Source organism: Lonchura striata, chromosome 13 (genome assembly GCF_050655825.1).
Source record: "Lonchura striata isolate lonStrDom1 chromosome 13, ASM5065582v1, whole genome shotgun sequence".
Classification (NCBI taxonomy): Eukaryota; Metazoa; Chordata; class Aves; order Passeriformes; family Estrildidae; genus Lonchura; species Lonchura striata.
In genome coordinates, this window is record NC_140715.1 from 16,140,980 (window position 1) to 16,162,867 (window position 21,888).

The 21,888-nt window shown below is 45.7% G+C and overlaps 1 protein-coding gene across 4 annotated transcripts in view; it reads left to right on the plus strand.

Moving 5' to 3' along the window:
• CYFIP2 (cytoplasmic FMR1 interacting protein 2) overlaps positions 1–16,711 on the plus strand; it is a 50,381-nt gene extending 33,670 nt beyond the window's left edge. For 3 of the 4 annotated variants that reach the window (XM_085591452.1, XM_085591454.1, XM_085591453.1), the window contains exons 24-31: positions 1,594–1,737; positions 2,572–2,662; positions 3,326–3,456; positions 6,530–6,602; positions 7,132–7,226; positions 11,169–11,407; positions 11,878–12,025; positions 12,588–16,711. In XM_085591452.1, the coding sequence (XP_085447578.1) occupies positions 1,594–1,737; positions 2,572–2,662; positions 3,326–3,456; positions 6,530–6,602; positions 7,132–7,226; positions 11,169–11,407; positions 11,878–12,025; positions 12,588–12,755 (1,089 nt within the window). In that variant the 3' untranslated portion in view covers positions 12,756–16,711. The remainder of the gene's footprint in view (positions 1–1,593; positions 1,738–2,571; positions 2,663–3,325; positions 3,457–6,529; positions 6,603–7,131; positions 7,227–11,168; positions 11,408–11,877; positions 12,026–12,587) is intronic. The other variant, XM_085591455.1, reaches the window with a different exon arrangement.
• The last annotated feature ends 5,177 nt before the right edge of the window (positions 16,712–21,888 follow it).

The following is a 21,888-nucleotide window of genomic DNA, read 5'->3' on the forward strand; positions in this document are numbered from 1 at the left end:
ATTGTGTTTCAGGGTTATTTGCACCTACCAGTAGCAAGAGCTGAAATTACATTTTGCAGAAAATAGGGGACTTTCTAGCTGTGCCTTATTTCTGCTGGTTCAAAGAGCACTTAGGAATTATAGCAGGTAACAACCTGCTGGACCAGATCTATAGGGCTGTGACAAAATGAGGGAGAATTAATTTATTAAAGTAACTGACAAGTCTGTGAAAGCATGGTCAGTACACTGGTGAAATTCTATAGCTGAGAGCAAAAGAAAACACTTTTCCAATTTTTAGTCAATGACTTTGTAAGCCATTAGCAGCTCAGATGAAGTGTTAAAAGTACCTTGTGGAGGGAGTCAGGAGTGGAGGATGACAGGAGCCTCCAGCTGGGGGTATTGCAGCAGTGGTGGAGCAAAGAGAACATTTTGCCCCATTCTGCTACTCCAGCCCTTTCTCCCTTTCACCCAAACCTCCTCAGTGCCTTCATCCCATCACTCCCTTGGCTCCATTACTTGCAGGAAAGGGGAATCCCATATTGCAGAATATGTCTGCAATACCCCCAGGGAGGCATTTGGGATTCAGTCTGATTAGTTTCCTTATCTTTGTTTCACCTTTAGGTAAGCATGAGCCCGGGGTTAATCTGTGTTTTGCTGGAAGGGGCACTACGTGCCAGGATCTTTTCCAGGATGGCTTTTTTGCTGTTCCCTGAGGCTGAAGTGGAGATGCCATGTGGGGAGAGTGCAGCCCCTCTGCTGGGCTGAGTTGTGATGCCAGCACTTCCATTGCAGAGCCCTCTCTGAGCATGTGGTGTCTCAGCTAAATCTGACTCTCAGTACTTCTCTGCAGAAGACACAAGTGAATTAATTCCCCCTACTTCTCTCTGCCTCACACCAAATGGATCCTGTAAATGTTCTAGTGATGAAATGTTGCAGCAATTTCCATGTTTCCAAGATGACACTGATAGAGTACATTCCTGGAAATCACTTTTTGTTCTCTGCTAAGAATTTTTGGGGGCAATGTCTTGGGTACCGTTCTCCCTAGATCAGTGTCAGATTCTTACCCTTGTCACAGACCCGTGGGATGTCTGCTAAGCAGAGGCTGATGCTGATGAGGCTTTGCAGGGTGCAGAAAGGATCTTTTCTGTGTCTTTTCCATCTGCCCTTAAACTCAGTTGCTTCAGTTCCTGCTTTTCTTAATATGCTTCATTTAAAGCAAGTGCTCATAGAGTAAAAAAATATCTGTCTGCTTAAATGTGTGTAAAACTTTTCATGTTAGTAGAGAACAATTTGATTTTGAAAAGGCAAAGGGCCACTGAAGTGAAATATTTGATTGAGAGCATATTGGAGAGTAAATTATCTTGGAAATGAAAGTCATGTTGCTATATAGAAGGATAATAAAACCTTGTGACATGACAGTGTTGAGGTTAGAGTGTATCTGAGCACATAAGAAGAAAAGCAATCTTTTCTCCTATAAGAAGTATTGGTGTTATTATTTCTCCTCCTCCTCCTTAAAACATGTAGTGATGGAACATAATACTGTGATAAGAGAATTACAGGTCTGGTCAGGAATTACAGGTCCTGTCTAAGTGAAACTGTGCTTCCAATTTCCAGCCTCTCAACATCGCCTACAGCCACATCTACAGCTCCTACCGCAACTTCGTGGGGCCGCCTCATTTCAAGACCATCTGTCGGCTCCTGGGCTACCAAGGCATTGCTGTGGTCATGGAGGAGCTGCTGAAGATCGTCAAGAGCCTGGTAATGCTGAGCCTGGTCCTGTGATGGAGAAACCCCAAAGCCTGGATGGGTGCAGGCAGGCAGTGTGGGCGTTGGGATCGGGGTGTTGGCATCGGGGCGCCGTCGTGTCTCCTGATCCACGCTGGAACACTTGGAGCCATGGGCTGGTTTTCACTGATGAGCAACCCAAGCTATTCCTGTGGGATGGTGGAGTGTTTCAGCAGGATCAGACAGCATTCAGCACAAAGATTTTATGGTTGACTAAATGGAATTCAGTGTATTATCTCATAATGTATCCACAGGGTGCAGGTGTGTAACTCCAAATGACAGCAAGAGCTTTAAACTAAGCCGTGTGCTCTGCTCTAATCCATGTATGTCCAAAACATCTGATCTGCAGAAACTTGCTGTACATAAATGTAAATTCTTTACTAAACTCCTGAGTACCCAGTAATCATTCCTAAGGTGGAAGGAGCATTTCTTGTGCTAGGGAGTGAATCCTTTGGCAGCTCTGATGAAATGCTTTTTGGGTTAGAAGCACAAGTCCAGCTGCATCTAAGACTGAGCCTTGTTTTGGATTTCAGCTGCAAATAATGCAAACACAGCAAGCTGTATTTTGAAGTTGAAAATCCATGCAGCTGGGATTTGTTCTTTGGGAGGAAGCTGTAAAAGCACTCTGACTCCATACACTTGGGCTGAATTTCATCTTTGAGTGAAATCCAAATTAAGCAACTTCTCAGACTCCAGCTGAAGTTTCATCCTGTGTTGTCAGATGTGGACCCATCCACAACAAGCCTCTTTCAAAAACAGTGCCAGGAGACCTGGCATTCCAGTTTAACCTCCCTTTGTCTCCAACAGCTCCAAGGCACCATCCTGCAGTATGTGAAGACTCTGATTGAAGTAATGCCCAAGATCTGCCGCTTGCCAAGACATGAATATGGCTCTCCAGGTGGGTGGTGCTGGCAGGATCCTTGAGCAGGAGCTCAGCCACGTGTTGCTCAGGCCCACACTCATGGTTAATCCAGGCTGGGTACCTGTCCTGCCAATGCCACTTGCAGCCAGGTTTGCTGGGACACTTTCAGCTGCTCTGCTGTTGACACTGGAACGTGTATAGGAAATCTTTCCAGGAAATCTCCTGCTGGAAATTTCCTTTTGAACACATAGATGGCTGATAAGGGAATGTCATCTGGTAGCAACTCTTATGTTTTCAGGATTCTGTAAGCTTTTGTGAATTCACTGGTATTTTTTAAATGCACCGTTTAGCTGGTGAAGAGATTTTTTGCAGCATGCCTGCAGTCAGAAACTATGACTGGTGTACATGAGCCAGCACCAAGTCATCCATCACAGTCTGGAACCTCTTTCCTCCTCTGATGAAGAAATCCAGCAAGTTTATATGACTTATTCCCTATTTCCCAAGGCTTAATGAAAACAGGATAAGACACTACATATTAGTTCTTCCCAATGCCAGTCTCTGTGTATCCATTTAGCAGCTGCAATTTGTGATTAAGGAAATATCAGACACTATTTCCTTAATCACAGTGATCATCTCTTCATCCAAATTACCAGGAAGTGATTCTAATCTCTTTCTTACTGTCCTTCCTTCTCTGTTAAGGAATTCTGGAGTTCTTCCACCATCAGCTGAAGGACATCATTGAGTATGCAGAGCTGAAGACTGACGTGTTCCAGAGCCTCAGAGAAGTGGGCAATGCCATTCTCTTCTGCCTCCTTATCGAGCAGGCTTTGGTAAGGCAAAACCCCCACACCAACATCGTACCCGAAATTTCCAGCTCAAGAGTAGAAGTGCAAGTGGGTTCTCCAGCAGAAGAGTTTGGGAAGTGTTACTTTCCAGCTTCTCACGTTCTCAGGGTCTCTCTGGGGCTGCGTTATTGGAGTCTTTGGGTTTGTCCATGGGGATGGTGTGTGTTGGTGCTTGGTCAGGCCTCTGGGATGGCTGAATCTGAATACTGGAAGATCCAGATTTCATTCTTGGACCCAAAGCTTCCCCTTGTTTGTCCTACTTAGAAATAAAACCAACTGGAGTTAATTTCTAGATTGTAAGCTCTCTGGGGCAGGGATCAATACTTTTTTATATACATATTTGTACAGTGAGAAGTAGATTTGATCCCTCTGCTCTTTTAGGGTGCCAGTGCAGTGGAAACAACCTGGTTGATTGTAATGGTGAAATGGATAAATCAATCCAACAGGAAGGAAATCTGCTGGTGATATATGTCCTAGGACATCTTCACTGAAAATTTGGCTGGAGTAACAACTTGCAGGGTATTGCCCCCTGCACAGGAGTTTTACATGTGCATAAGTCTCAGCTCATGTGATGTCCTTACTATTGTGGGGCAAAGGCTATGGCTGAGTGCCACTCATCTTTTTACCTCCTAGTTTTTCACATAACAAATTTACCAAGCAATGAATTTTTCTCATAATTTAGCCCAGAGCCAACTGAGGAGTGCTCAACAACACAACTCTACATTAAATGTGCATACTGTGTCATAATGGTATGGGCAGCATTTCAGTTTTTCCAGAAATAGTTCAAAATTACTTCCCTGGCATAAGTCAGAGTTTCCAAGCAAAACAAGGAGTTTGTTCAGAGCAAAGCCATAAGAAAGTTCAAAGAGTCCAAGTTTTATCTGGCCATAGAGCACAGAGAAAACTAAAAGTCCCTGCATGTCCTCAAAATGGAGACTTCTGCCCTTGCCTTTGCATTTTAACTCCAAATCTAGAGACTTTTAATTCTTGGCATAGTGTATCAAACACATTTAGTGAGCAGTGTTTGCATATGATAAAGATAAGAGGTGTGTATCACCCAGCAGCTTGGCTGTTATAGAATTTTATAGAATGACCAGAGTTGCCAACTTTATTCTGGCAATTTCTGTTCTTTTTGTGGCTTTGTCAGTGCTTTCTGCTGTTCTCAGTGTTGGTTTTTCTGCTGGATGTACTGCATTTGCCTTTCCTATCACATCTTTAATGGGACACTCAAGGGACATGGTGGTTTCTTTAGAAATCCTTCATTTCAATGCAGAAACGTTCCTTCAGTCCCAGGAACTATACATCAGCAGTGCACTGGCATTTTAGAATAGCAGAAGATAAAGATGGTGGGAGTTTTGGGGATCCTTTAAGGAAGGCTGCCCGTCAAAGTCCACATCTGCCTACTTTCTATGCCAGACAGAGTCTCTCCCTCTTGGATTCTCTTGTTTTTTTCTGGCAGTAATAGGCTTGAAATACAAAGCCATTTTGCATGCAGTGGGTACTGCTTCCCACTTGCTGGAGGATGTCAGATGCACGGAGCCATCACAGAATAAGATTTTCCCTCTAATGGAGCTCTTATGCAGCAGGAGGAATTGCTTTTATACTGCAATTACCTTCAGAGCTGTCTGAGTGATCTAAGGCTGGTAGTATTTGCTGCCAAAAATGGCTCTGATGCAGATGTCCAGTCTGCTGCATTTTACCCCTTTTTATTGTTTAAGTTTGAGGAATGAGGGATTGCTTGGGATGAAATTTCTAAGCAGAGTTTGTGCTCTCAGTTAATGGGCCTTGGGGAAGAGGTCTGTTAATAACATGACTAATTTTGGGACAGATATGAGGTGAATGCAGGCTGCAAATGGCTGAAAATGTTCATTAGAGGAAAACAGCAATGGAAGAACATTCACCTAGGAATTAACAATGTTTTGCAAACAAAATGACCAAGGTGGCAGGCCCACCCCCTTAGCATCAGCACCTCTGTGCCCATGGAGGGGCCCCAGACTGTTCCTGTCCCTCCAGCACTGTGTCACAAACTGCACTCCCACAAACTTGCTCTCATCCCAGCATCCATGCGCCGGTGCAGCCTCCTGCAGCTCCATGCTCCACTGTCCTGCTGGCTGGAAGGGTGGTGTCCACCCCTGCATCCCAAACAGGCCCAGCCGAGTCATTCCATCCAGGCCCCGGGTTCCTCCTGCTGCGCTGTCATGATCTGCTTCCGAGTGTGTCTACATCTCTCCAGTGAGCTCAGAACTGAAAGCATGTCCTAGGAGTAGGCTGCTGCAGGAGCAGGCTGATGCCTTGTCGTGACACGATGCCTCTGTGTTGAACAGCTTTGGTTTCCTCGCTGCTGTTTCCCATTGCAGACTCGTGTACAATGTACTGTCGGCCATCGCTCCTCAGTCACCACCTGCCTATTTCTAGGTTTCTCCTCCTTGTGCATCTGTGTTTGGGATTATTTTTTTCTCAAGTGCATTGGCATGCATCCCCTAAGGTGGCATCTCATGGTGTTATTCCTCTCTGGACTTCTGTTTTATTCTTCCTGGTGCCTGCACCACTGGGATTCTGATAGCCCTGGCTGAGTACACCACAACAACAACCAAATAATTTCAGACCAGTTACGGTCTGCCTGTTTGCAGAAGAGACACATGTCAGTATATTTTTTATGTACACTTCTTAAAATAAGTAAGCCACAGGGTAATTTCCACCTGGGCGCTACAGGCTGCAGGAATTCATTCAGGGTAAGATGAAATAGAAACCTCCATATTCTCTATCCCCCTCTTACTTTCAGGACTAGTAAGGAGGACAGAAAATTAGTATAAAGGTCTGGCCTTATACAGGCAGGAAGTATATATTTGAGTTAGGGAAACTCCCTGACTGAAGCTGAAGTGTTACTTCCAGTTTTAGATCATTTCAGTTCAAACCACTGGAGTTACTACTGAGCTGGGTTGGATCTGAATAGGTTCTGTAGGTGTGAACTGTTTAGTGTTGCCCAGGCCCCTGAGCCATTCAGTCTCCCCCATAGGTATTTTTTAACTTACTTTATCTTTCTTTCTTCCTGCCTCAGTCCCAGGAAGAAGTTTGTGATTTGCTGCATGCTGCTCCCTTCCAAAATATTTTGCCCAGGGTCTACATCAAAGGTAAGAAGCTGAGAGGGAAGCAGTGGGCAGACTCAGAGGTCTCTGCCCAGAGGCTGTTTTCTCTCCCATCTCTGCTGAGGATTAGCTCTGACCCTGCTTCCCCCTCCAAACAGATCAGTGGATACAGCCAAACATCAGGTGCAAACAAAAGAACAAAAGCCAGGGGTGCATTTCCTGTAGCACAGTTACAACCTGAAACCTCAGTCAGTTCGGGGGTTCCCTTAAGGTTTGGAAGCCATTTCACAGCCTCTTTGGAGAATGGCAGCATGAAATGTCCATCTCAACAGGAGTGCTCGGTACCAGGGACGTGCTTTGGACATGTGTGATACAGCTGCTGCTGAGACTGCACTCCTGCACTCGCCCATCCCTCCCTCCTCTGCATCACTGGCCCCTCATGGCTGTCGGTTTGGCTCCCTGGTCCCACAGGCTCCTCGGATGGTTGCTGGGGGGCAGCTCTGAGCAAACTCTGCGGAAAGTCGCGGGTCTCCACTTCCTCCTCTCATTTCACTGTTTGCTGCTCGCTTGACAGAAGGAGAACGCTTGGAGGTGCGCATGAAGCGTCTCGAAGCCAAGTATGCCCCACTTCACCTGGTTCCCCTAATAGAGAGGCTGGGCACTCCGCAGGTAAGGATTGCATTGGAAGGGATGGCTGTTGGAAACTCGTAGCAGTCCCCACATGGCCTGCATGGCCTTGGGAAAAGTGATCCTTTCTTTTTTTTTTTTTTTAATTGATTGATTGATTTTTTTTTTCCCCCAAAACATCAATTGGACGAGCAAATCTGAATCCTTGCCCGAGCAAACACTCTGAAAGGAAATTTGTAAGTAGGTCCAGGCACCACACACTATTTGTGTTGCTGCCTCCAGTCAGAACTGGCAGGTAGATGGAGAGCAAGTGTGATAGAAGCCAGGTCTGAATCAGAACAACTTCAAAAGCTTCTTCATCTCCACTTTAAAGATGGAGAATTGCTGGAGTGGTTTGAGGAGAATCTTTGCAGGGCTGTCCTAAAAATCAATTGCCATCACTTTTGGGGATCCCGTTTTAGGACTGCAGTGGGGTCCATTTAAGCTCATCCCTGTCAAGGACAACATCTGTGAATGGTTTCCCTCCTAGCACATGCTTAGAGCTTCAGCACATGCTTAAAATTACAGCTCCATTTAAGTGTCTTCTTGACGTGGGTCTCAGATTGGGAAAGATCTCTTGTGCAGAAACTCAGTACTGTTTAAAATATCTCCTAGACTGATCAGTGTAATGGGCAAAATTTGAGGTCCATTGATAGTAATAATCAAACTTCAAGTGCCCATTTACTTGGGATTGATGGGATAAAAATCTTTCACGTATCAAATGAATCAACACCCTTTTCCTGTAATGTACTGATGTGGGAATGGAACGAACACTCAGCTGGTGTAGGAGGTGACAGATCTATGGCAGGCAGAAAGTGGTTGATATTTGTTCCTGTATTTTTTTTTCCTCATGGATCAAGGACATTTTGAACTTTGCATCATTGAAAATCATCTGAAACAGAGAAATTTGCTGAAAAACTGAGGGCTTTATCTTACTCTGTAGACACTTCCTTTTAAAGGAGACACTCGAGAAAAAGAATTCACCTCTGTGTTTTCGTGTCTTTGTGTTGGTCTTTCTATCTCTCCTTCTTTCCATGCAAAATCATCATTGAATTCTGCTATTAGAGTCCACTCGTTGCTTATCTCTGCTCTAGTTACAATGGTGATGAAAACAAAAGATATTTCATGTCCCACTAAAAAGTTATTTTTCTGTAAACTGTTCCCATATTTATCACACAGGTACGGTTGGGTACCAGATTTTTTTGAGCTCAAATGTAAATGAACACAAGAGTTGCTTTCTATAGATGCCTCCATAGCTTCTAAGCTTGCTCCTTTTATGCAGTTTTGGACATGCATTTTGGAAATGCAGTTTTGGACACAGGCTATACAGGATTTTTTCCTACAGAATGCATAAATGCCTTGTAACAATTGTCCAGAATCTAAGCTGAAGTTGCCTGCCCGAAGCCTCTCCCAAAAGGTGGCCCCATGCATGTTATAGTGGGGATCTATGGGTTTTTGCAGGTTTTGGGTAGGGTTCTGTCAAGTTCGCCAGTATACAGGCTGTAAAAGAGGTTCAAAAACTGGAAAATCAAAACTGGATTTGTGCAATGGCAGGAAAACTGCCAATGATTGCTGTAAATAATTACTTTGCATTGGAAATCCAGAAGCAGCTATTTGAGGGACCATTTATAAAGAAGCAGGGGGGTCAAAGTGGTTCATTAAAGGAATCCTCTCCCCTTTAATGCTGACCATAAAGGTATTTAATAAGAGGTTTTCAGAAGTTCTTGGCCAGTCTGGTTTCTTCCCTGGAAATAATCAGAGCATTTGCTTCTGAAGACAGAAGGAATAACTGAGTCAGCACAGTGGCATCCTGTAGCAATTTACCTTGAGAACATCCTTCCTCTCCTGATCTTAGAAATCAGTGGGACCCCGGACTGTGAGACAGCTCTGAACATGGGACCAGCAGCTTTCCAGCTGCTTTGCCCATGTTCAGATATCTACCCTAGGATGGTGGTCCTGTATCAAAGACTGGTCTTACTGTGATGAATCTTAGAACCAAATTCTGTCTGTGAGTGTGCATAACTGAATGGCACTACCTACACTGAAAGCCAGATGCATCCTTTTCTAATTTAAGATTTCTTCAGAAATTGTATACTAAGATCACTGGAGAAGTTTGTTCTCAAACGTGTCCCTTTGATCACTATGTAAAATTTTAGCAAACAGTAATGCTGACACATAATTTATATTTGAAATGGCTCTGTATCTACTGTGCCCTCCTTTTGCCATGATAGACCAGTGTGTGCAGATCTGTGCCCATAAGAGCTTGGAGCAGGTGAGGAGAGGGACAGTGTACAGCCTTTAGCTAAAAAAGATGGATGAAATAAACCTGTACTTGCCAAGCAAACACATGCAGGTGTGTGCCATGGAACCAGTGATGCTGTTCTGCTTTTAACAGATCAAGGGATCCCACACCAGATATGGCCTCTGCACATGATGACAGCTTTCTCTTGATACTTGCTCTTAGTTGAATACTAATTAAGCTGAGATCCCCAGAACATCCTTGAAATTGTGGCACAAGCAGGAACTGCAAAGCTTCTGATTTCAAGAGCAACCAAACTAAAAATGCTTGAGGTTACTGCCAGCATAAATTGATAATCAGGAATGGGGATGTGCAAGCACATTCATGTATTTTTCAGAGTGGAATGAAGATGACCCAAGTAAACCAAGCATAATTCATGTTCTTAATGAGTATGTCTGGCCAGGACATGTGCCTGCCCTTTGTCCCAGCTGCTGCAAGTCCCCGTGGTGACTGATTGAGGATAACATTTTTATAGGCATTGCAGGGACAGCTGGGAATGGAGCAAATGCTTAAATACTGCTTAAAGCTCCAGGAGGTCCTCTGGAATAGGCAGGGTCTCAGTAAATGTCACACGTGTTCTGTGGCCTGTTCCAGAGTGGTGGGAGGGGTGAAAGGCTCTGCCTGTGCAGCCACTCCTCTGCCAAGGTGAGCACGGCAGAGCCAGAGCCTCCCACAGCCACAGGCACAGCTCTGACAGCACCCAGCTCCCATTTCATGAGTTATTTTTGGCAGCACTGCAGAGAGAAGTCAGTCCTGCCACTGGAACAGCAGGAAATGGGGCAGCTGGGAGGATACCAGGGCAGAGAGAGACCCTCATGCTTGCACCACTCAGTGAGCTTGGGGGAAGGCACTGCTTGCTTCTTTTAAATCCCTCTTTTTCTTTTTTTTTTTTTTTTTTTTTGTCCTCATGGGGAGCAGTAGGGCTGAAATGAAGTTAATTCTCTTTTAATTTGCCTCTAGTGTAAAAGCCAAACTAACTTCATCCAGTGGAGCTATTCCAGATTTGTATATCTAAATCTGAGCGGGGATGTCACAGAAATTATCCACGTGTAAAGCTTCCACATCTGGGGTAAAATTATTTGGCTTTCTTATAAACCACAAGTTTTTTAGTATCAAGTTTGCAGTGGCTTCTCATCTTCCTCAGAGCTTTTTAACCCTAACTACAAAGGAGATCAAGAAAGCCATAGGCTATCTGCATTTTGAAGAGATGATGGCAATGTCCTGGGAAGCAAAATGTTCCTGTTCTCTCCTGTTTTATCTTCATAATCTGCAGAAATCATGAGACGAAACCCATTAAATGAATGATGAAATGAAAATCTTGAAACGAAACGCTGAGTAGCACTATGAGGGCAGAGCAGCATGCTAGCAGAATTAAGGATCAGTATTTCTGGTCAGAGCTTTGCCTTCAGCTCTGCTGTTCTGACGTCCATAGTTACTCCAAAAGATCCTGAGGTCGGTGAAATAGAGCAGAGCACCACATTAAGCCTCCTGTTTGAGGGATGAGCATTGTCTGGTGGGAGCAGCCATCAGAGGTAAGGTTGGACCTCCCACGAGGCAACAGAGCCGGGGAGAGAGCAGGCAGCGTTAAATCCGGCGGGTGTGGGTCACGTCCTCACTCGTGTCCCTCTGGCTGTCCCTGTCCTCAGCAAATAGCCATCGCCCGGGAGGGGGACCTGCTGACCAAGGAGCGGCTGTGCTGCGGGCTCTCCATGTTCGAGGTGATCCTGACGCGCATCCGGAGCTACCTGCAGGACCCCATCTGGCGCGGGCCGCCCCCCACCAACGGGGTGATGCACGTGGACGAGTGCGTGGAGTTCCACCGGCTCTGGAGCGCCATGCAGTTCGTGTACTGCATCCCCGTGGGCACCAACGAGTTCACGGCAGAGTGAGTGTCCCCAGGCAGCTCCTGCCACGGCTGCTCGCGGGCTGACAGGCCCGGCTGGCCCCCGCCGTGCCCTCAGCTGCAGTGAGAGCCTCTGTGCAGGTAGAGGGGGAGTGTGGGTCCTTGGTGAAAGGGCTTGCTTGTGCTCAGCTTCGTACTGGAACAGCTGGAGGAAAGAGCAAGGTAAAGTGCCTGAGTGACAGGCAGGAGATGGGTGGATAGGCCAACAACCCAATACTAGGTCCTCACCCATCTTAACCCTGTGGTTCATCCTATGCACCTATCCTGGATGTAATTCTGTATTTTCTCCTTCTGGGTTAATTTTCTTTAGGTGTATACTCACTTTCTAGGAGCAGGACTGAACCCAGTTTCCCTAGGAATTCATCAAAGAAAGTTCCTGGTGCCATGGTGCTTCTCTTGCCTAACTCTATCCTGTCATCTCTCCCCACCCATCACCCTGTTCCTCCCCCCAGGCAGTGCTTTGGAGATGGTCTGAACTGGGCAGGTTGCTCGATCATTGTTCTCCTTGGACAGCAACGGCGCTTTGACCTCTTTGACTTCTGCTACCACTTGCTGAAGGTGCAGAGGCAGGATGGGAAAGATGAAATCATAAAAAACGTGGTAAGTTGAACGGTGACGTCCCAAAGGACCAAAACCAACACACTGCTTTCTATTTTCTATCCTGCTTTGTCCAAATTCATCAATTACAGCAAAGCCTGGTGTTAATCTTATTCCTACTGGCTGCCCTTGCTGTAAGGTTTCCATCTGCAGTCTCAGCAGAGAGGCCAAGGTTTTAATTGGCTCAAAAATCAAATCTTTTTTTCTCCCAAAGCTTTTCCCTTCTTCCTGGGGTTGGGAAGCTGGACCTGAGGAGCTGGTATTTCCAGCAACCATCCTGTGATCTCACTGACTTTATCAATAATCAGCTGGGAGCCTAGACTTTGGAGTGGTTAACTGAGGACCACTCAGTGATCCTGTTAATGCTCTTCCTTGAGTCATCAAACCCAGTAATGAAGCGAGTCACTGGTCCCTGCGAGGTGCTAAGTGGAGCAGGAGCATGTGTTAGAGCTGCTTTGTCTTAGCAGAGCTTTCCAGCAGCAGGGCTCAGCTGCTGCTACTTCCTGGCTGGTCAGATGACATAAAATCTTTCATGTTCTCTTTCTCTCCCTCACCATCCCTCCAGCCCTTGAAGAAGATGGCCGACAGGATCAGGAAGTATCAGATCCTGAACAACGAGATCTTTGCCATCCTGAACAAGTACATGAAGTCGGTGGAAACAGACAGTTCCACGGTGGAGCACGTGCGCTGCTTCCAGCCGCCCATCCACCAGTCACTGGCCACCACCTGCTAGTGTGGACATGGACCCTGCACGGGTTGGGAAGGGAGCAGGGACTGAACCCAGAGCAGCTAAAGGGAGGGGTAAACTTGATGGTGTGTGGCCTGACAAGGGAGTGAGGCTGGGTCTGCCTCCCCACACGAGGACACACCTTCCCCTCACCCCGTGTGAGTGCATGTTCCTCTGTACCATCCCTGTGATCGGTTTTACTCGTAGCTTTTGGACTTGAGGGGGGTGGGGGTGGGTGGGCAAAATGTGCTTTTCTTCCATGAAGTGGTTTTCCCTGTGGTTCACCCAGTCCACACATCTCTCTGAAGCCATACCGCAGCCTCAGGTGGGAGATCTCCATGCTCCCATGGCGCCGGGAACTCGCTCCCACCACAGAAGCAGCAGGACAAATCAACACCCCCATGACCTGTGCCACCAGCCAAGGAGCAGCAGGGGCTGAGGACAAGTCCCTGATCCACTCTTTGAGGGGAAGAAGGGATGAATGCAGGATGTCACGCATGGATCGAGTGCTGGGTGCAGAGGAGCCCTGCCAGGCCAGTTGTGGATGGATGCCTGACCCAGGCAGGGGTGAGCTTTGTGCTCTCTGCTGTGTCCTTGGCCTTTCCAGCAGTTGTTTCCATGAGCTTTGGCATGTGGGCTTGAGGATAGCAATGATGCAGTCACCAGATAACTCCTGAGCACTTCAGAGAGCTGGGGAAAGAGAAGCCTGGCTTTTTCCATGCTATGGGATGTCCACTTAATTTAATGCAGAGGTTCTTCCCTGAAGACACATCTATGGACTAAACCAGATTTCCTGTGGGTTGCAGAGGAGGCTGCATTCATGTGAATGTGCTCTGAAACATATTACTTTGGGTGGAAAAATCACTGGTGCTGACAGGATGCAAGTGTAGTTACCTTGAACATACAGGGTCTTTGTTCTTCAACTAAGGGTGAGAACCAGGATGTGTCACCTGTTTGTGTTCTGAGGTGCTGTTTTCCCTTGGTTTAGACAAATTCCTAGTGGCACAGCAAACAAATACCTTTCTCCAGAGAATAGTGACTACCAGCAGGGCTTAGGGAACTTCCCATCACTCAGAAATTATATGATTGTTTAGAAAAGATAAAATATAGGATAAGCTTAAAAACATACCCAGATTTTCCCAGTTCAGAGATGTTCAGAGAGAACACTGGAGTCTGTTGCCTTTTCCCACTCAGCTAATCTAAGATCCCTGGATATTGAGAAGAAATTCAGGTGGAACTTCAAGGAGGATTTCATAACTCCTGGTCTAACTTGCTTCTAACCCTCAGCAGTGTCATTGGAGTGATACAAAAGCTTATGTTTGATGTGAAAGGAGATTAAACCATGTGCTCCAAGAGAAAATTATGCCAGCCTCACCACTGGCGGTGTTTCCTCAGCTCTAGCCTGGCCACAGCAAAAATTGCTGTGTCCAGATGTGATAATACATATTTGTTCCATGCATTTCATCATGCCTTGTAAACTGCATGTTGTTACAGATGTTAAAAAGGCAGAGCCTGGGCATTTATTCTCTCAGAGGGAGCATATAATTAATTAGTAGAAATTACCTGAGCTGGAGTTTTTTGTCTTCAGAAAGAACAGCCAGCACACCACTGCTGGCAAGAGGAGATCTTGGTGTGTGGCATGAGTTTGTGCTCCCAGACTCTCATCACCTACTCCCTTGATAAACACAATACTCCACATGTGACAAGTACTGGACATTTTCACACCTTGAGTTTCCTTTTATTACTGAGACAGACCTTTTCAGCTGCAGGGAGGAAATTGTGCAGCATAGTAATCTGAAAGTAAAATGAAATCTCAGGAAGTCTGGCTGAAATCTTGGAGTGTCAGGGAAGGACCCAGCCCAGCAAGGCGAGTTCTTTCCTCTGTGCAGTGAGGAAGAGCAGCAGAAGAGCATCTGGGGCTTGCTCTCTACTTACTCTTCCACTAAGGATGTCAATTCTGGCATTCCATCATGATCCAACATTTCCACACTACTGGAGTGAGGGTATCTAGAGATATATATTTTTAAAAGGAAGATAAGAATCAAGCACTTTATTTTTTGTGGAAAACAAGATGCAAGGAAGATAGATCCGACCAAGATCCTATTTTTCCTGACCTAAATAGCAAGTGCTTGTTATTTTGGTATGAAAGTCTTGCTGAAAAGTTGGCACAAGTCCCTGTCTGGCTTTCAGAGCCACCTCTAGGCACAGCACAAATTAAGTGTCCTATTACATCTGACAAGCTGTAGAATGCTGGAATCTTCTTGGAAACCAGCATGAACGAGAAGTTGCTACAAAAGGATGAACTGTACCAAACAGCCCAGTCACAGCTACCTAGACAAAATGGGATATAGTTAGGTGAATTTAAATCCCTCTTTTCATCAGTTTAGGTCTGGAGTGAGTCATGAGATATTTCACCTACTAATCTGTAAATCTGTTTGCATTCTTTTCCTGTAGTTTTGGCATAATTCCCTACAACCCTGCAAAACACAGTTGCACTGGAAAGTTGTTGTACAGTCTGTACTTGAAAGAAAGGTAGTTGAAACTATTTGTTGCCCTCAGATTTGCCAGCAAAAATGTAAAATCCCTCCAGATTCCAAGGGATTAAATGTTTTGAGCAAAATGTCAAAGTGCATGAACAAAATGTGAAGTGTTTTGATGGTAGAGTGTATGCAGATCTTTTGCTTTTTGCTCAAGTAGTATGAGATATCAGCTCGTAATAATCACAGTCTTAATTTCTGAGATTTGATGTTACTGTCCTTTGATCATCTCAAGGATTAAGAGTCTCCTTAGCTTCAGTTTTCTCACCCTCTTTGTCTGTATATGAGAAAGGTTCAGGCTTAGATCTTTAAACAACTCAATTGAAAATGTTCTTTTTTTCCTCCCGTACTTTTTTAAATGTCATAATTGTTAATGGAAATAGGGAGCACATTTGTAAGAGTAGGGGCTAAATAATAATGGATTGCCAGGGGGTCAGGGATACTTGCAGATTTTCTGCCAAGTTTAGGAGTCTTCCTTGCAGTTGTGCTTCAGTCCTATATTTTTAAGTCTTTTATAAAAATCTGCAGACTTCTAATATTGTTTTCTTAGGGAAATGTTGATCCCTGTATGAATCCTCCCAAGTCCACTGACAACGGATTTGTTTTTTATTACCTGTATTTTCCTGCTTATGCTAAAGTAGTCTGCAAACTGCCCAGCACTCACCAGCCACCACTTGGAATGTCTACTCCAAAGACAAGTTGTTGGCTCCATACAGAAATTACAGGGAGAAGGGATGGCCTGTGCCATGAATGAAGTCAGACTGGGTTATTTTAATGTTCCCTCTGACTTTGCCATTACAAAATGTGACTGTTGGCAGTACACATGCTTTTCTGGGATGATGCTACACTTGACTTGCAATGCTACAATAGAAAGGGGAAGCAAACTAGATGAAATGCAGCGCTTCAGTGGTTTTCCTTTTAAATTCTGACAGCACTTAGTAGCACTGAACAACATTAGTCCTTTTCCTCCTGCGTTACTCCAGTCCAGTAGGCTCATGTGTATTGGAGAACAAAAGAGAAAAGAATCAAAGGTGTAAAAAACCAAGAAAATATTCTCAAAAACTGTTGTCAAATGTATGATATTTGTATGAAAAGCTGCTTGAGTTATTTTGTACAATGAATTTTATTTATGGTGAGGTATATTTACGCTTGTGATCTGATACAGTGTTAAATTTTTGATCCATATTTGCTATGCAGCTGAAGATGATATTTTTGTTTTGTATTATTATTTTTTGCTGTTGTTCTAAAATTCAGCCAACAGAAGCTTCCATCTCCATTAGAAGTGCTTCTGCAAGAGTAAAGCATCTGATACCTGGTGATATGTCCCGTAACACAGCAACCAACAATGTGTACAACAAATGTGGGATGACTTTTGTGATGAAGAGAAATAAAAATTGGGCTCATTCATGAAATGGGCAGAATTTACCTTGTGGTTTCATCATCATTGTGATAACTGTTATCTGGGGAGAGGTTTCAATTGTACCTTGCACAGAAGAAAAGCTAATTGGATCAAAATGTCAAGCTTTTGTAAAAACCAAAGGAAAAAATATGAGGCTTTGTGGCCAACACCAAAACAGACATATTTTCCTATCAAAAAGTCAATGATTTTTGAGAAGAACTTCCTTGTACAACACATTTTCCATTTTAAAACTTGTATAAGAGAGTCAGGGAAGGGAAATTCATATAATCATTTTTAACAGATTTTGACAGGCTCTACCCAAAGCTAAACTGAGGTGCTAATTTCCTCTCATTACTGCAGCCTTGTCAACTCCACAGGGGCCTTTTTTTTGTTCCAGGAGATCCTCCTTGCTATTATTTTCCCAAATTTCCATTTGAAACCATTCTTAGTTTTGTGTGGAAAGCCAAAAGCACCCAAGAAGCAACAGTGGTTGTTGACTGAAGAGAAAAGGGGAAAAGATCTGGAAGTTGAGGAATTGGGGAGAAACAGCTGCCATGGGTCTGTGGGAGCTGGACTCCTGTGCTCACCAGCTCCAGCCCAAACACTAAGTGGTGTTCCCTTCACTTCTTCCCAAGGTTTGCTCATGGGACCAGCTTCCTAGCTTGAGGGGAACAGAAATGCAATGATTCTTCACATAGAATTGGAAGTGAACTTTACACCATGACCAGGCAGCTCTGTTGATCTTTCCAATGTGCTCTGAGGCTGTGCTGCAGCTCTGGGTGATACCCTGCTGTGCAGGACTGTTTGATTGTTCAAAGTTGCCCAATATTTACTGATTTCAACATGGTTCTGCTAGGGGAATGGCAGAGAGGAGAGCAGGACTTTCTTCCTGCATCAGCCACTGATACTGGGAAGGTTTTTGGCTTTTATCCATTCTCCCATCAAAATTTCTCTTTTTTTTCTTCTTTCCTTTTTTTTTTTTTTTTTTTTAACTAATTTTAGCTGCTGTGTCATGGACACCCCAGTTCTCACACCAGCCCTATGAAGTGCTGAGAGCTCACATGGTTTCACCTGAAGCCAGAATCAGTCCTTGCTTTGAATCTTGGGGTCCAAGGCTCTGAATTTTGAACAACCAGCCCTAAGGGAGTAATATCAAAGATACAGGCCCCCATCTTTCTTATTCCTAATGCTCCTAAATATGTTTACATCTCCGGATAAAAGTCGCTTCACTAATGGAGAGAACAGCTCATTAATGATTGTTTTATTCTTTCAATAGCTTAACAAAATTACCCTTTCTGTGACCTCCCCTGCAAGTCAGGAGTGCCTTTCACATGCAGCTTTGCTTGATTTAGAGTTCTGATGCAAACGCCTCCAGATAAGAAGTCTGCAAACAAAACGATCTGCTGATTACGTGTCACTTCACCCACTGCTGTCCATCACCAGCCCACCGCTCCTGCTCTGCCAACATGTGGCTTTGTGGGGCCACAGTGACCTGCATAAAGTATTTAGTAACCCTGGGAGAAAGGGGCAGGATGTATTTTATGACCCTGGATCGCTCAGCAGCTCAGCACGGACCCACAGGTGCCTGCACTGGCATGGGGAGGGCAGAGCTGCAAGGTTTGGAACCCACCACGGCTGTGGCAGGCTTGGGGACTGCCTCTGTTGGTGCTGTCTAAACTCTGGTGGCACCAAATGACAGCCTCAGCCACTGCAGACGTGGTTACCTTGAGATAGGCTGAATTAAAAGCTGTCTGTTCATCAAAGTTCAATCTTTCAAGCTTTGGGCATCTTTTCATGTAGTGCTGCAATCATCCAACATCAAGCAATTCTCTTAACCCCTACCTTATCAAATCGTTGCCAGAAAAAGGGTTCACCCTCCCTTTGAAGCAGCAGAGAGCTCCTTGGAGCTCTGAAACAATACAAAACCAGAGCAGAATATTACAAAGCTCCTCAGAAACTCTCCACAGAAACCATGCCTAGCAGACATCCAAGGGCAAAAGTTTCCATCACCTGTTAGCAGGATACTTCCACCATTATTTTTAACAGAGGACAGTTGGTACTCAGTAGTTTTCCACCACTTTTTCCAGAAGAGAAGAGATGAGCAGACAAGAGCAGAGGAAAGAACAACCTTTTGATGTTGCTGGAGAGGTTATTTGCATGCAAAGCTGCCTCGTTCTGCCCCCTGGATTCCAGTCCAGGTTTTGGCCTGGAAACCAGTATTTCAGGAGGAACTGCATTGGTAAAAGATGAGCTGCTAGGGAAGACTCCCTGATTTCTGATGAGTTATTTTTAAGGCAGCATCTGATGTATCAACCCTGTGAGGTCATAGCTTGGAGCTAAATTCCCTTAATTACAGCTTTCCCATTAAAATTAGGATATGAAGCAATAAAAGAGGCATTGGCTGCATCCCTGCTTTATTGTTATCAGTCTCAACTTGCCCTTGACTAAGCACAGAAAGCTCCATGCCAACCCTACCTGGCTCTTTACTCCCATATTGCTGTACACAGCCTTGCTAAATCCAACCAATGCAACTCCTGTGACTTCGTGATTTTATAGACTGCACCCCCCACTCTCCCTGTGCCAGAAAGAAGGAAATACGTGACACACTTGTATCCATGGCTGATTTCAAAATCTGACTGAAGCTTCTTCCTCAGTGCTGTCACCCAGACACACTCCCTCCACAGTGTCTGATAGAGCCAGCTCACATGGCAGTGTCCCCTCCTTTTGGGGACCTTTTTTTGCTCATCATGTCTCTCTTCCCAGGACTTGGAATGGCTTATCTTGGAGGTCTCACTCCTTGTCAAATCTGGCAGAAGAAGCCCACAGACCCAAATTTATTTTTGGGGATGAAAAGGAGTACATGTGCATGTGGTCACATCAGCCTTTTCCTTTAGGAAATCAAGCTGACAGGAGAAGGTAAAGATGTGGCCCAAAGTGCCTTTTTCTTTTGCCTGCACCATGCTGTGGCAGTAATGCATGAAGCTGCACCATGACCAAAAAGATGATTTTAACACCAGATCCCTTCCATAAAAATTTGCTGCCTCCTTCACACCTCTGTGCACAGTGATCACAGATGTCAACAACACTCATCTGAAAAAGCTTGGAAATTATTTTGGACACCAGTAACCACACCACAATTAGGCCTCCCTGGCTACGAGCAAGACTTCAGGGTGTTGAGAATGGTCCAGCAAAGGGGAGAGCCCCAAGCACCAGAGTGAACAGGCAGAGCAAGAGCAGCCTGTGAAGGGACAGGGGACACGAATTCCCCCAGACAGCACTGCAAACACAGCAAATACTTGATTTTCTACAACCAGCCCTGTATTCACACATTGCACGAATAGCTCCTAACCAGCATCAGCCAGTAAATTTGCACTACAGAGGCCAAATCCCACCATCATTGTCTTGCCCGGGGTCTTGTCCCTTTTGGTTGTATAATAAATAACAGCAACAGAAGTTGCTCCCAGAACACTGATAAATTAGCACAAGTTTCATTTCCTACTTCAAAACCTGCTGCCATATGATTTGGATTGATTATCAAGTGCCCCGTCATAAAGGGGAGGATGTGGGATTTGGCTGCCACCATCTCTCCCAGCCAGTGGCCTGCAGGACTGTGATGGATAAACAGACTTGATTAAAATCAAATTATTCACAAAGCACTTGAGCATTGCATTTGCTGGAGAAAACAGTTGCTCAGAGATAGGATCAGATGAATGAAGGTGTCATGAGGTGTTAGCAATGCTCCAGCCTGATGGTCTAAGGGCAACTCCTGTAGCAACAGGCAATTTATTTTATGGGGAAAAAAAAGCAATTTTTCAGACATGTTCAGATGCTGCAAATCTTATATCTTTACATTGCCTTATGAGAGGGACCCTTTCTACGTGTAAATGTGGGCTTGCTGAAGCAAAGTTCTTGTTTCACTATTGGTTTTACTTGCCTCTGTTGACCTACAGCAGAACCTGGCAATGAAAGGACTTTTCTATCAGCAATAGGTTTCTGTGTACACACAGCCAGTGAGCACAAATGCAGGAAGGGAGGTCAGCGGAGGAGGATGGGGATGAAGGCAAAACAAGGGAGGTCGGCAGAGAGGCTGGGGATGATGGCAAAATTGGTGTTCCACACACTCTGAAACATTCACTCACCAGAATCAGCAAGGGAGGCTTTGGCTGCCCTGGGATGGGGAGTGGATGGAGATTCCTCTTCTCCAGTCTGAACAAACCAAGTGACCTCAGTTGCTCTTCGCGTGGCTTCTCCTCCAGACCCTTCACAATCTTCGTGGCCCTCTTTTGAATGTTCCCTAACCACTTTATATCCTTCATATATTGTTCAGCCCAAAAGGTTGAAAAACACCTCTAAGCTTGAGTCCACATTGCCACTAGCATTTCTCTCGTTTACCTTTAATTTCTATTTCCACTACAACCCCTTTGTACAACCCACACAGTGCACACTAACCCCACACCTGGGCTCACAGACCTCCGAGCCACCCTCCTGCTGCCCCAGTGCCTTCTCCAGTCTCTGCAACGAGGAAAACACCCTCCAGAGGAGAAACCCAGCGGCAGGAGCCTCGAAACCCAGTGGCAGGAGCCTCATCCCAGCTCTGTGTGACAGGGCAGAACCCCATGGAGATGCCACCACACCGACCGGGCAGGCGGGTACCGGGATGGGGACAAGGGCTAGGGATGGGGGCAAGGAGTGGGAGGATGGGGCAAAGGCTGAGAGGATGGGGACAAGGGCTAGGGATGGGAACAAGGATTGGGAGGATGGGGACAAGGAATGGGAGGATGGGGACAAGGAGTGGGAGGATGGGGACAAGGGCTAGGGATGGGGACAAGGGCTGGGTGGATGGGGACAAGGGCTAGGGATGGGGACAAGGGCTGGGAGGATGGGGACAAGGGCTGGGAGGATGTGGACAAAGGCTAGAGATGAGGACAAGGAGTGGGAAGATGGGGACAAGAACTGGGAGGATGGGGACAAGGGCTGGGGATGGGGACAAGGAGTGGGAAGATGGGGACAAGAACTGGGAGGATGGGGACAAGGGCTGGGGATGCGGGGCTGGCCCTGGGGACCGCGCAAGGCTCCGCAGGGCATTCCCGGCGCTCCCAGCCCTGCGAGGGGCCGGGCGGGGCCGGGCCGGGCCGGGCCGGGCCGGGGGAGGAGCGGGGCGGGCTCAGGTGTGCCCGGCCCTGCCCTCGGCCCGGGATGCGCT